Source organism: Neofelis nebulosa, chromosome 8 (assembly GCF_028018385.1).
Source record: "Neofelis nebulosa isolate mNeoNeb1 chromosome 8, mNeoNeb1.pri, whole genome shotgun sequence".
Lineage (NCBI taxonomy): Eukaryota > Metazoa > Chordata > Mammalia > Carnivora > Felidae > Neofelis > Neofelis nebulosa.
The window spans coordinates 43,237,307-43,253,170 of record NC_080789.1 but is presented as its reverse complement, the minus strand read 5'-3'; the positions used below and the strand labels follow the sequence as shown (position 1 = coordinate 43,253,170).

The window sequence follows — 15,864 nt, the reverse complement described above, 5'->3', positions numbered from 1 at the left end:
CTTTAAGTATCTGTAAAATGTGCTGTTAAGTTTAAAAATAAGCCTGACAGAGCACCTGATGGGTGGCTCAGTCTGTTAAGCATCTGACTCATGGTTCAGCGTAGGTCATGACCTCACGTTTCGTGGGTTGAGGTCCCACATCTGGCTCTGTGCTGGCAGCGAGGAGCCTGCTTGAAATTCTCTGTCACCCTCTCTCTCTCTCTACCCCTCTCCCAATCACTCTCTCTGTCTCTCAAAATAAATAAATAAACTTAAAAAATAATAAAAATAAAGCATGTTCCCATGAAATTTTCTCATCTGAGGTTTAAAGCAACTCTGACTAGAGGTAGTATCTGTGGATTGTCCAGGCAAAGCCTGTCAATTAGAAAAGCTAAAAGACCAATTCAAAATCACACAGTTGAAGTAGTAAGGCCAGAACTTGAATCTATACCTCATAAATTCAATTTCTAGTGTTCCCTCCACAAAATATACTACGTCTTGTGACAAGACCGTTTGAAGCAAGAGAGCAACGCAAGAGAATCCCTTATCCAAAACCCTTGAGGTAGATGTGTTTCAAATTCGCTGTTAGAATAAAATCAAACTTAGTATGGCATGAAAGGCTTTAATGTAATAGAACCGTGCTAGGCTTATTTCTCTCCATTCTTCTCTTTTCCTTCCATTCACATATCTACCCATGTAAACTAATGCGTCGTCTGTTTACTCAGCACTTGCGTATGCAAGGTTCTACTTGAGGTGTTACAGCGGGAAACCAGAAGCACCTTGGTGTCTTCCCAGATGGAACTTATACCCTACTTGCCAGAAAAGCCAGAGAATACTTGCAAAGTGGTATGAAGAAAATAAAATAGGAAATGGTATAGAGAGGACTGGAGATCGGATGGGGCACTCCTTTAGGCAGGGCTATCAGTGTAGCGCTCCCAGTAGAGAAAGCCTGAATGATGGAAAATCCAGCCATGCAAAGGTCTAGTGGGAGATTGCCCCCAGCATAGAGAACAGGATGTGTAATGGCTCTGGTCAGGGTAGGAGGTGTGAGGGTGACCTTCTGCCATTCCTACAACAGGCTATACTCCCTTTCCCCTTCATGCCTTTACATGTGCTTCTCCTTTTGTGGTCTCGCTGTCTGATCCACACTCCTCCTCCCCTCTTGTCTGTTTAGTTCTTCCTCATCCTTCAAAAGACAGCTCAGCTATACCCTCCTATGGGTATAGGAGGAGTCCTATGATCTTCCCTCCCCTTCCCCATAAGCTGGCTTGGAAAATATCCCATGTGTTCTGAAAGCATTCTCCACTTAACACATAAAGTGTTTTGTAATCTATTTATATTTCTTTTCCTTTGATTATGAAGACCTTAAGAGTACAGAGTATGTGTTCTCGGAGCTGAGAACAATGCCTTCTTATTAGGCTCTTGTTAAATGTAGGAGGGAGGAATGAATATTGAAATTTTAAAAAATCAACAGGACTTGTCGCTTGATGGCTAACACTGATTATGAGGCACAAAGAAAGAGACACATGAGCTACTAAAAATCTCACTAGAAAAATGAATAATACCACTTAAGAATACTATGTTACTCATTGCAGCACGTACGTTTTCAGACACTTCTAAGTGAAATGCTTTTAGAGCTTGCTTAAAATCTGCCTTAGCTAAAAGTCCAGTTCTTTCCTTGTCCAGTTGTTGGAGGTATTTCCCCAATCCAGTCAAAATACGAACACCTCTTTTGTGTAGCTGTTCCTTTAGCGCATCTGTTCAGGAAGAAGAGAGATGGAAACCAACTGGTCCAATGTACAAATGTATCAAATTACAATTGTCTCTCTTGTAGGAGAATTAAAGCTGATGTAAGTGATACAAGGGATGTGCTTATGCAACTAGATGGTGTGTGTGACTGGCAAGAGTTTGGAAAATAGAATGCTTTTAATAGAGTGTTATATACAAAATCACATGTAAATATACTAGAACTATAGCACCACTGTGTGGTGGAGTGCTGTATTTTAAATATACAAAAATAATGGGTCACTTTATCAGGATGAAAATAATCCAAGTGTTACAAATAAAATCTTAGTTTCTACTTTCCAGGCTTCCTCTTCATCTAATGATCCCACATCTTTAATCTCTTTCCTCTTTCCCATAATGATAAAATTGATGCCAGGCCAGTCGCTCCAAAACCACATGTTCAACATTTCTAAAATAGTTTGAAATCATCAAAGGATAATTTACATATTAAATAGCATCAAGGCTTTGGAATGTTATCTTATACTTACACATTTAAAGTAGCCCTTTCTTCTAGGAATGTTTACGTTATATTCTCAAGCTCTTAAAATTCTCTTTGTGGGTCAGTGATTACATTTAACACAGTTTGTGCCATCATTACTTAAGAAAATATAGTTAACGTTACTAGAGCAGTTATTGAACACAACAAAGAACACACGTCACTGGATTCAGCAGTGACAAATATTGTACTGACCGTGACGGAACAGAGAAAATAATTTACTAACAATAACATGAAGAACATTGGACAGTTCAAGCACCAATCCCAGACCACCTTTTTTAAATGTTTATTTATTTATTTTGGGAGAGAGTGCGAGCAAGCAGGGGAGGGGCAGAGAGAAAAGGAAAGAGAGAATCCCAAGCAGTCTCCGTACTGTCAGCACAGAGCCTGGAGCAGGGCTCAAACCCACAGCCCTGGGATGATGACCTGAGCCAAAATCAAGAGTCGGACACCCAACTGGGCTCAAGCAAGTCACCCAGGCACACCAAATATAAGAATTATAGAAAGTACTAGGGGAGAGGAGCCAGGATAGCAGAACAGCATGGAAGCTTTTTGTGTCTCGTGTCCATGAAATACAGCCAGACCAACACTAAACCATCCTACACACATAGAAAACTGACTGGAGGATTAACACAACAATCTGCACAACCTAAATCACAGAATTCAGCAGGTACGTGGCACAGAGAGGTGAACTTGGGGAGCAAGAAGTCGTGAAAGGTAGAGAACCACTTTTGCGGGAGGAGAAAGGACAGAGACTGGGGCGGGGGAAGAATATGGGAAAAGCACCCCTCCCCAAAAGCAGCTGGAGAGAAAGTGGAAAGTTGGAAACAGACGCAGGGACTGAACTAAAAAGGGAGAAAGGAAAAAGGAGAGGGTTTAAATTCCATTAAGACTGTAAACAAGGGGAGCGCAAAGGCTGCAACTCCACAGCTCGATATCTGGCGGTGCTCTGGTGGGAAGGGCGAATCCCCAGGAGCAGAGTGGGGTCCAGGAGGATCTCAGGCCACATGGGGAAAAGCGGTTCCACTGCTGCCAGGACATTTGGTAGAGACTGTTGAAGCCACCTGGTCCCAGCAGACCCCAGAGAACAGCCACATTCGCTGTTGCTAGAACAAGGTCATCAAGGGTGAAGCCTGGTGCCAGACGTGTGTTGTGATTTTCCATAATCCCTGAAAAGCTGCTGCAACACTATCTCGCAAACTTTTTCTGGGGTGGGCTGGCACCTAGCCTCAGTCTCGGGGCACCGGCAGCAGCAGGGTCTGGCAGGCGTTCCTGGTGCAGCCGGCATTTGGCCATTGCTCAATGAGACCCTCCCGCGGAGGGGCGGAACACGTCAAAGTTGCAGTCCTTTGGAAGTAAGGGGCTGGGGAAAACAGCCACATCTGAGACAAAACTTGGGAGAGAGGTACTGCCTGGGGCCTGGTCACAGAGAGTGAAAAAGCAGGGAGTGGATGAAAGCTGAAGACTGAGGACGAGTGAGCAATTGCTGATCCCGGAGAACAAACTGGGTAGCTGGGTAGTACCATTTTCACTGGTTCCATGCATGCACATGCGCATACGCACCTACAAGCTCTGCAACAATCCACCCCAGTAGGCTAGCAGTGCCATCTAGTGGAGAGTAGAGCTGTTACACTGAGCCCCGCCCAACTGGGCCAACTTCACTCTTCAAGAACACAAGTCTCACCACCAGCTTAATTTATGGAGTATAAAGAGCTACATAGACTGACTTCTAGGGGAAAACGAAGCAATTTCAGTCCTACTTTAATCTGTTAGCAGGTTCATCTATTCAATTTTCTTTTTCTTTTTTCTTTTTCTCTTTTACACTTCTTTTTCTTGAATACAGAAAGAGAAAAAAATGATTTTTATTTTCAATTTTTATTAAAAATATCTTTCTTTAATTTTTATTACTATATTTTTTACTTTTGTGTAAATTTTTCCAAATTCTACTTTACTTCCATCATTTTATTTTAGTCTACTTCAGTGTATTCATCTTTTCAAATTTTCTAACAATTTACTTTTTTTCTTTCTTTTTCCTTTTTCTCTTTTTTGTTTCTTTTCTTTTTCTTGAATGCAGAAAGAGAAAACCTTCATTTTTACTTTCAATTTCTTTTAAAAATATTTTTATTTAATTTTTATTACTATTTTTTTTGCTTTTATGTAAATTTTTTCAAATTCTATATTACTTCCATCATTTTATTTTAGTCTACTATAGTGTATTCACTTTTTCAAATTTTCAAATGACTTTTTTCTTTTTATTATCTTTTTTGTCTTTTTCATTTTTTTCTTAAATACAGAAAATGAAAAAATTCATTCATTTTTAATTTTTATTAAAAATATTTTTCTTTAATTTTTTCTACTATATTCTTCACTTTTGTGTATATTTTTTCAAATTCTATTTTACCCCCATCATCTCATTTTAGTATACTTCAGTGTATTCATTTTTTCAAATTCTCAAACGATTTCCTTTTTTTTTCCTCCCCTTTTTTTCTCTAACCTGTCAAAACCTCTTTTAACACCCAGACCAAAACACACCTAGGATCTAGCATCATTTATTCTACTTGTGTGTGTGTGGTTTTAATTTTTTAATTTTAATACTTTTTCATTTTAATTTTTTTATTTCAATTTTTCTACCTCATTAATTCCTTTTCTCCCTTTAAAATGACAAAATGAAGGAATTCACCCCAAAAGAAAGAGCATGAAGAAATGACAGCCAGGGATTTAACCAACACAGATACAACCAAGATGTCTGAACCAGAATTTAGAATCACGATAATAAGAATACTAGCTGGAGTCGAAAATAGATTAGAATCCCTTTCTGCAGAGATAAAAGAAGTAAAAAATACCCAGAAGGAAATTAAAAATGCGATAACTGAGCTGCAATCATGGATGGATGCAGCGGCGGCAAGGATGGATGAGGCAGAACAGAGAATCAGCGATATAGAGGACAAACTTATAGAGAATAATGAAACAGGAGAAAAGAGGGAGATTAAGGCAAAAGAGCATGATTTAAGAATTAGAGAAATCAGTGACTCATTAAAAGGAACAACATCAGAATCACAGGGGTCCCAGAAGAGGAAGAGAGAGAAATAGGGGTAGAAGGGTTATGTGAGCAAATCATAACGGAAAACTTTCCTAACCTGGGGAAAGACACAGACATCAAAATCCAGGAAGCACAGAGGACCCCCATTAGATTCAACAAAAACCGACCATCAACAAGACTTATCATAGTCAAATTCACAAAATACTCAGGCAAGAAGAGAATCATGAAAGCAGCAAGGGAAAAAAAAGTCCCTAACATATAAGGGAAGGCAAATCAGGTTTGCAACAGACCTATGCACAGAAACTTGGCAGGCCAGAAAGGAATGGCAGGATATATTCAATGTGCTGAATCAGAAAAATATGCAACCAACAATTCTTTATCTAGCAAGGCTATCATTCAAAATAGAAGGAGAGATAAAAAGGTTCCCAGACAAACAAAAATTAAAGGAGTTTGTGACCACTAAACCATCCCTGCAAGAAATTTTAAGGGGGGCTCTCTGAGGGGATAAAAGATGAAAAAATATATATATAAATTAAAAAATACCAAAAACAACAAAAGATTAGAAAGGACCAGAGAACACCACCAGAAACTCCAACTCTACAAGCTTCATAATGGCAATAAACTCATATCTTTCAGTACTCACTTTAAATGTCAATGGACTCAATGCTCCAATCAAAAGACATAGGGTAACAGAATGGATAAGAAAACAAGATCCATCTATATGCTGTTTATAAGAGACCCACTTGAGACCTAAAGGCACCTTCAGATTGAAAACAAGGGGATGAAGAACCATCTATCATGCTAATGGTCAACAAAAGAATTATAGAAAGTACTAGATAGTATGGGTTTTATCCATGAAATGAATAAAATATAAGTGATTTTTGTAATATAATACTTGCCCTATGCATTAGATGATAACCTAAAGAGATTTATAATAGCCTCTTGTAAAAGAAAAAATGCTACACTGGGAATGAGATTCATGTTGGGATTCTCTCTCTCTCTATCTCTGTCCCCTGCCCCCCACCACTGCCCCATTCCCCTGCTCATGTGTGCTCTCTCTCTAAAATAAAAAAATAAAATAAAATAAAATTCTTAAGATCATAATTCATATAATATTATTCAATTAAACAGAATCTTTAAAATAGAAGAAATCTTAAAAATATTTTTAAATATATATATATATCATAAAATATAAGCAAAATAAGCAAATAAGAAATATAAATCAAGTGCCTTTGTTATAAAACTAAGAAATGTCTGGAAAATATTGCTTGCAAAGAGAATGGTTGAAGACTTGAGACTATGGTAATGATACATACCTTGAATGGCCTTTAAGACAAGCCTATCATTGGCTTCTTGACTGGTTATATCCTCATGTTCCACAGAATCAGTTCTGCAATTGACATGTTCACGATGATAAAAATGTATTCTTTTGCAATTTTGAGTATGGAAACTCTAAGCCCTTTCCTGTTCCAGACTCAAAGAAACTCTCAGAGTTGGAAGAGTGCTTAGAGATTAGTCAAGTCCCACCTCTGCTTGCTGCTTTAATCCCCAGAAGACTGAATATGCTAAATCAAGAGCTAAAATCCTTAAACCTTCCAAGAACTACCTTTAAACATTATATTCATTTTGTAGCTATTTCAATGTTCTTTTAAAATTATTAAAACTATAAAATGTAAAATCAGTTTTAACTTTCAAAGTACAAAATGTAAAAACGTTATTTTAAAAAGTGAAAAAAATTGCATGCATTTGAGCAATACAGCACATAACAAAGAAACAGACTTCCTTTAGCCAATTTATGGGATGTGTCCTCTAACACACACACAGTACACCAATTATTGTCATTCTGGTATGCATATAGCACGAAGAAACACTCAGCAAGAACAGCGTATATACATGTATATTCTGTGATTTAAAAATATATATTTTATTATATATTCTGATTATACACATTTTACATTTTATTTATATACATTACTTATATATAAATATGAATATATATAAAACATGTTATTTATACACAATACTTTGCATCAAAACATGTTTTTAAATGAATTTTAATTCTTTTAAATCAGAATATATATTATAAAGCATATATAAATAATATATATTGCAATTGACATGTTCATACATATATATTATAAAATATATATAAGTAATATATGTGTGGGGGCCCCTGGGTGGCTTTGTTGGCTGAGTGTCCAACTCTTGATTTCGGTTCAGGTCATGATCCCAGGATCATGGGATCGAGCCCCAAGTTGGGCTCTGTGCTGAGTGTGGGGCCTGCTTAAGATCCTCTCTGTCTCTCTCTCTCTCTCTAAAATAAAATCTGTTTAAAATGTATGTTTTACATAATAAATATTCTGTGATTTAAAAAACTCAAATTCATTTAAAAGCACTTTTTGATTCATACCACTTTTTTTTCATTACGTATACCATCAATCCATGAATACTATAAGCAAGTGCTAAAAAAAAAAAAAAGCATTACACTAAAAATGTGGGAAACATTATAATATGGTACTGTAGCCTACCTTTTAAAATTGATAACTTCGGTGGCATTTGGTAAAATAAAGGTGATATAACACAGGCAAATTAATAAAATACCTTTAACAGAAAATGGGACATTTTTTATCTTTATTTAACTATTCCCACACATAAAGTGTATTTGAGTACAATATAGCACATAAAGGAGTCAAATATATCTATGCTTTGTTTTTCGAAAATATAAACCTTAACTAAAGTCAAAATGCTTTAGAACAGAATATCATTTTAAGATCATAAAAAATAGTGTTTTCACTTACTTTCAAAATGACAAGTGCATATTTTACTTACTTGAGAGAATCCAAAGCTATCTGATCAATATTAGTGATTCGAAGTATAAGTAATGTGTTTTCTTTTATGCTTTCTGGAAGTCTGGGATGATCAGAACTCAAAAATGTCAAGTTTGCTCCCTAAAGAAATTAATAGATGAATTATTTATTAATTTTTAAGATTTTTAATGTTTATTTATATTTGAGAGAGAGACAGAGAAACAGAACACAAGCCAGGGAAGGGCTGAGAAAGGGAGACACAGAATCCTAAGCAGGCTCCAGGCTCTGAGCTGTCAGCACAGAGCCCGACATGGGGCTGGAACTCACAAGCCATGAGATCATGACTGGAGCCAAAGTCAGACACTCAACTGACACCCACATGCCCCAGCAGATGAATTATTTAAAGCTAGGAAGTATATGAGAAGTAAAACACACTAATACTAATTTTAAATATTCAATTCTGATTATATGATACATGGTATACTTTTATACTATAAAAAAAGTATATTTAGAGAATATTTCGAAACCACACAGGCTCCAGCTAATAATATTGGAAATTAAGGAAATAATTTCTCAATCTCTCAATTAGAACAATCTTAGATTTAACAATCGATGTGAAAAAAGAACTCCAACTTTCTATAAGAGTCAGAAGAAGAAAGGACAGTTATTTAATTATGGCATCCTTAAGTTTAGAAATACAACTACTGATTCACAGAAAGATGTACTGCAAATTGGTGAACTACAATGGATCCATCACCCTCTCTCACCTGGTCTTTTGGAACAAACACCACATAAATTTAAAACTAATTGTAACCTAACTGGAGCAGCAAGGCTTTGGTGAAAAAATTCCTATCAAAAATCTCTAATCCAAACTTAGAAAATTATTATTTTAATCTCTGAGCTGCTCAAATAAATATGGTCGAATATGGACAAACATTAAAATAAGGGGCTTAATTATCTCTCTTGAAAATAAGGGGAGAGATTTCTTTCCTTTTTCCTGGAGTATTGACTTTAAAAACGTATAATTATAGTATTTTCTCCATTCTTTAAAATGTATATAAATTCCCTTGAAATGATTATATGAAGCAATGAAAGAGACTATATGATACGTGTAGCACAATAATGCCTATAAGCACACGTATATATACATATGTGTGTGCACATACTTGTACGTGTTCTAAGTCAGAGCATCCAAAGCATGATTGTGAGTTAACGTATGTGGGTGCACTTTTATGCATGCGTGTCTGTGGGCACACGTACATGTTTATATGAGTACTATCTTACCACAGGGCACTAAAATTTCCTTTAGGGAGTGTCTGGGAAAAGACCTTGATGGAGCATACAAAAGTGAAAAGGTAAGTTCCAGGATAACACCTGGAAGGTCCCTGCCCCCACCCCCACAAAAGACAAGACCTGCCCCCACCCTCGCAAAAAAGGAAATTAAGCCTAATATCCCTGCATACAGAAATGGAGGACTATGGGAAGAGCAAGAGGTGGAAGCAGTCAGAAAATGGACAGGAGGACTTCTATCATGAGAAATGTTTAAGAGACATAGTTTTAATAAAAATGTCTATTGTAAGTTGCTTACACTGATGCAAAATAAACCTCCCTCTATTATGCCCTTCAAAATGTCTGCCACACTAAGGATTATATATATATATATATATATATATACATACACACATATATATGTATGTAATACATACACATATGTATATGTGTATATATATATATTTTTTTTTTTAATGTTTATTTCTGACAGAGAGAGAGATGAGCATGAACGGGGGAGGGGCAGAGAGAGAGAGAGAGAGGGAGACACAGAATCCGAAGCAGGCTCCTGGCTCTGAACTGTCAGCACAGGGCCCAATGCGGGGCTCGAACTCACAGACCCCGAGATCATGACCTGAGCCGAAGTCAGATGTTCAACCGACTGAGCCACCCAGACGCTCCCTTCGTTCTTTCCCTCCCCTTTTTCTTTCCTACTTTCCTTCCTTCATTCCTCTGTTCCTCTCTCTCCCTCCCTGCTTTCTCTTTCTTCCTTCTCCTCTCCACCCCATTTGTTTCTTGGAAATCATAAAAGGCAGCAGAGTTCCACATCTGGTTCAAGTAATACAGAACAGGGATAGTGAGAATAAATCATAAACTACACTAAATCATTAAAGCAGCAGCTCAAAGCAAGAGGTAACTTTAATTTGGGGATAGACGTGAAACGTTCTGTCTGCAGGTTGTGAAATGGGATTTGGAGTTGATGTTCTCTAGATCTCAAGAAGCAGGCTAGACTGACATATGTCTAGTGTATTTATTTAATCCAAGTTTAAGATGTAAAGTTTTTCCTCACCCCAACTCCTCATGTAACTAGTCACAACATCTTATTGATTCTGCCTCCTGAAGACTTTAAAATTTTTTTCTAATTAGCTTCAGAGACACAGCCACTTGCCTAATTCAGGTTGCCGTTACCTCCTTCCTAATTAATATTATTCAGTCCAATCTGGTTCTTTCTACTAGTCTTCAATCCATTCCCCATATTGTAACTAGAAAGATCTTTCTAAATCACAAAACAGATAATGTCAGCTCCCCTTGTTCCATCCACCTATCATCTTTCAATGACTCCCCAATACATTTTAGATAACTCTTTAATATAAGTCTACTGTTAATAAGCTCTGACTCCTCTCTTGCCAACTCTTAACTTGAACTAAAGTTCAGCCAGCTAACTACTTCCGGTTCTCCAAATAAGCCATGTTCTTTCATGCTTTTGTTCTTTGCACGAGCTGTCTCCTCCACCTGGAAGCCTTTCCTCTCCTATCTACTTCTCCCAGCCTAGCTAATTCCTTTTCTAGGTCAATGTTGGATGGCGCTTTTTCCAGGAAGCCTCTTTTGACCCAACAAAACTGAATCATTGCCCCTCCTATCCAGCCCTCCTTTTTGACTGTATTTCCCATTAGAGTGTAAGCTCCATGAAAGTAGGAAACTGACTTAACTTATTCACTGTTCTATCTCCAATGTTTATCCTATGAGTATATATGTGTTACCTGGATGGTCACTGTGGATAGTGTTACATTTGAGATAATATAAACATAGTAATTTAAAATTTAAGAGCACTAGGGGCTCCTGGTGGTCTCAGTCCACAGAGCATGTGACTCTTGATCTCAGGGTCATGAGTTCAAGCCCCACGTTGAGCGTAGAGCTTACTTTAAAAACAAAAATAAATACAAAACAAAATTTAAGAGCACTATACAAATTGTAATATTACCGAAGACCAACCCATTCTAGGGAATCCTTGTTATACACCATAAGTCAGTAGTTGTGTGAGGTGGGGAAATCACAAGGAGGATAAGCTAACTATCAGATATATGACAGCTCCAGAGGCCAAGTATCCCTCGGAGAAAAACATGCATCTTCAGGAGATAAGCCTGCAATTATGAGAAGCATTACTCCTGGTACTACTGAAGTAGCCACATACCTAGCGGCACAGCCTTGAAGGCCTTAAAAGTACCAAGAGACAAGCTCTCCCAAACTTATATCTCAGATTTGTGGGGAACGGTAGAGTGTTACGGGGAATAAATGCTATGCTTACATTCAGGCCACCGGGATCTGGACCTGAGAGGCAGAACCTCCTGGGGAAAGAGCAACCGTTAGCCACTCACACAAATGCCCCTGCCCTGTAAAGAGTAGAGGTAATAAATTGAAAACTAGAAACCCTGTTCCTCCACCCCCACAGGATCCTACAAAATTCAACATCTGGTATTAAAACACTGGCATACATACATACTTAACTTACAATATAAAAATCACCAAGTTGGTATTGTTTTCCTTTTCTTCGTCCACACTGATGACTATAAATGTTTTTTTGAATAAAAGGAAGCACATTTGTTCTAGAAGTTAAATGACAAAAGTGTAAAGTTAGTCAGATTCTCTCAGAAGTCATCATCTTGAGAGTTGTAACAATGTTTTATGGCATACCTATTTTTCCCAAATTGCCGATATTCATAAATTGTTAGGGACTGGTCATGAGTAAAAAAGAACCCAATCAGCTCTCTGCAAGCATCACGTCCATTTCTAGAAAAATAGAATAATATTAAAGATTTTCAAATAGGTTAATTTTCAAATTAAATAATAAACCAGAATTGTGTATGTCAAAGAATAGCATTACTCTCTTGAATGTGTGCCAATGAGCAAGCATTATGGACAGCTACAGGGGAAACGACCTGGCTTGCTGAAGTGTCAGTTTAAGTAAGATTTGGATGGAGAAAAAGCTTTACCTTACACTGATATGAATATAGATATATTACAATTTACTATTTTGACATAGAATTTTAAGATAAAGTGAAAATTTTTTTTAAATGTTGACCTTGCAAGAAGCCACTCAAGGATAGACATTTTCACCTTTGCCGTTAATAGAAAGTTTAAGGGGCTCCTGGGTGGCTCAGTCAGTTAAGCGTCCAACTTTGGCTCAGGTCACGATCTCACGGTTTGTGAGTTTGAGCCCCACCTCGGGCTCTGTGCTAACAGCTCAGAGTCTGGAGCCTGCTTCGGATTCTGTCTCTCTCTCTCTCTCTTTCTCTCTCTCTCTCTCTGCCCTCCCTTCCTTGCTCATGCTCTGTCTCTATCTCTGTCTCTGTCTTTGTCTCTCTCCCAAAAATAAACATTAGAAAAAAAATTTAACGAAAAAAGAAAGTTTAAAATCACTAAACAAACATGATAACTTTTAAAAACACACTTCACCTTTAATATACACAAAGAACATCAGCATTTTGTATGATTGGAAGTTTATAAGACAGAGATAACATATGTGAGAATCATCTTTCTTCTCACTTTCCTGTATCTATCAATAATCTACTAGTGATTTAAACCATGAAAGGAAAATCAAATAAAGCAGCTTACATAAAGGTTAATTTTTAAATGGTCTACCATTTTCTACTAGTAGTATATATTATCAAAAAATTCACTTCTAAGTTTCTTTTCGAAAGACGTTTTAAAATCACTTTTTAAATAACTTCTAATTAAAATGTCTTATTTGTAGGTTCCTAGTTCCTATAATTTTTGCAACATACAAATGGTAATATATATTACCTAAATATATACCTAAATATATATATTACCTAAAATGTTCATTCTACATTCACATTTTTTATTTAAATGTGACAAAACTAACTAATCTCATTATTCTTATTTCTATTTGAAGAGACTATTTTTTACAATTATAGAATTAGGAGTTTAATAAAATCACAATTACCTTGATATGATCCTACCATCAAACTGTACTTTGTGGGAAAGCATGTTTTCAGTTAATGTAGAATGGGTTCTTATCCTGTTAAGAAATACACTGGTCAATAATTATTTTAAAGTTACTTACACTACACTTGATGTAAATGATGAAGTACGAAAAAAAGTAACATTGATATTTTGAAACGCACAGAATGAAGATGAAGTTATAACCCCCCCGCGTTTTGAGTGCTCACTGAAGCCGACTCGGAGCTGAGATGCAGTGTATAACACATGAATGACTTCTATTTGAATGTATAGTATCAAAGTGCTACACAAGTAAACAGCACATTTGTAACTGGTCTTACCTGCAGCCATTTCTAACCCTGTTCTATGCCTCCCTCCAACCATATAATTTGCTTTTTTAGTTTTTTTCCATTAGAGGTAACTAAGGGACAAAGTCCTGCCAATAACTTCCAGGAAAGACTTTCTTTTACCCTGGTGACAGAGTGTGGCATGGGAACAGTTCCTGCCTGTGAATGTGGCAGGGAAAAGATGCCAGCCATCAGTCAAGCATGTCAGAAAGGCCAATAAGATCTTGAGAAAGCCAGCCCAGAGCTGCGTCATCACTGAGCCACTGGCCTAAAACCAACCACTACCTCCAGGCAACTGGTTATGTAAGAAAAATAAATCCTGACTTGTTTAAGTCACCATCCGTCAAGTTTTTAGTCACGGGCAGCTGAAAACATTCCTTACCAACATAACAGAATAATGGAAAAGGATGCTGGAAGAGGCTCCAGCCTTGCGAGAGGTCTAGCTGTAAGACCCCAGGCTGCTTATTTAATCTTATGGCCTTCATGAAGCACAAAATGACCTCACGAAGATTGCTAGTCCTAAAATTTTGTTTAATAATATGAAATAAAACCCAAATATCCACACTTTGGAACCCTGTTACTAGTAATCTCCTTTATATTACGAAATCTGAAAAATTGGTCATGTGTCTTTACTCTCCTTCCTAAATAATTTTTTGGCACTCCAATGAAACTGCAGGTGTAATGAAACTGCAATAATGTAAATAGTAAGTGAGTATATGAGTCATTGGGATCTTGAAAAGTAATACTTCAATAAAATCTAAGTCTCTATGAAAGGTAAACAGGATACACACAAGAGCCTATGGACCAAAGGAGTTTGTGAACACAGGATGGAGCCATGAAAACTTGGTCATCTCGATTCAACTTAATCCATTAGTATTAATGTGCATATTGAATGCTCACTACATGCCTAAAAAAATTCTAAATGCTGAGAAAAAAACAGCAGTAACAGCTACTATTTATTGAGAACTTCCTAGACATCAGTCACTATTAAAATCACTTAAATGTGCATTGGTCCATTCAATGCTTGCAATAGCTTCATGAAGTACTATTATCCCATCTTACAAATAAATTTTACAGAGTCATATAATTACTGCATGACAGAGCCCAAACCTTGCTCATAACCATTATATTAGATTGCTTCTCAAAGATGAACAGAATTCAATTTAACAGTGATAGGTTGAAGTAACAGCAGCTTAGAGTCTAGAGTCTCCGTGAAAAGATAAAAGAATAAAACATTTACATTATAAATGGAAAGTTCTATGCTAAGGTTTTAAGTATCCAATAAGTAGTACCAAACACTTCTATCCAAGTTCTTAACCAATACAAAATAAGAATCAGGCAGATGAAGATTAAAATATGTATTTTATTATATTACTAACTATATACTATATTACTATATACTATTACTATATACTATATTACTAACTATATTACTAATTATATTACTAACTATATTATATGACTAACCCACTCATTCCCAGTGGGTAGGGACCCTGCAAAATGTAACACCTTGAGCAGCTTCTGCAGGCAGCTGGCTCCCAAGGAAAAGAGAAGAGGAAGGGCTGCCCTATACCTGCTATTCCCACTTCCAACTCTGAAGCAAAATCATCTTCTCCTTCTCCAGGAAGAATGAATGCGGGAGGACGAAATCCATGAATTCAGTAATTCTAACTAATACCACTATAGTATTTTTCACTGAAGGAGGCTCAGTCTAAAATTTATATTGACAAGGGGTGCCTGGGTGGCTCAGTTGGGTAAGCATCCGACTTTGGCTCAGGTCACGATCTCATGGTTCATGAGGTCAACCCCCAAGTCAAGTCAGGCTCTGTGCTGACAGCTCGGAGCCTGGAGCCTGCTTCAGATTCTGTGTCTCCCTCTCTCTGCCCCTCACCTGTTCATGCTCTTTCTCTGTTTCTCTCTTCAATAATAAACATTAACAAACTAAATTAAAATATAAGTAAAATAAAATTTATATAGAAGAGGAAAGAGCATAGTATATCAAGCCAATATTGAAGGTTTTTTTCTAATTACTCTAAAAGAAAGCAATACCAATTAAGACAGGATGATATTGGTGCAGAAATACACAATAGGGAGATGAGACTAAAGGAAAAGCCTAGACACCAACCATGCATTTATAATAATTTGATATATTAGGACATAAGCAGCATTATGAGTTAGAGG

General features: G+C 36.9%; 1 protein-coding gene across 7 annotated transcripts in view; it reads right to left on the bottom strand.

Moving 5' to 3' along the window:
• The window catches only part of CAPS2 (calcyphosine 2), a 60,052-nt gene that overhangs the window by 15,950 nt on the left and 28,238 nt on the right, over positions 1-15,864 (bottom strand). For all 7 annotated transcript variants that reach the window (XM_058741999.1, XM_058742000.1, XM_058741997.1 and 4 more), the window contains 6 exons: positions 13,341-13,415; positions 12,068-12,163; positions 11,886-11,979; positions 8,130-8,248; positions 6,617-6,690; positions 1,582-1,736 (listed from right to left, as the gene is read on the bottom strand). In XM_058741999.1, the coding sequence (XP_058597982.1) occupies positions 1,582-1,736; positions 6,617-6,690; positions 8,130-8,248; positions 11,886-11,979; positions 12,068-12,163; positions 13,341-13,415 (613 nt within the window). The remainder of the gene's footprint in view (positions 1-1,581; positions 1,737-6,616; positions 6,691-8,129; positions 8,249-11,885; positions 11,980-12,067; positions 12,164-13,340; positions 13,416-15,864) is intronic.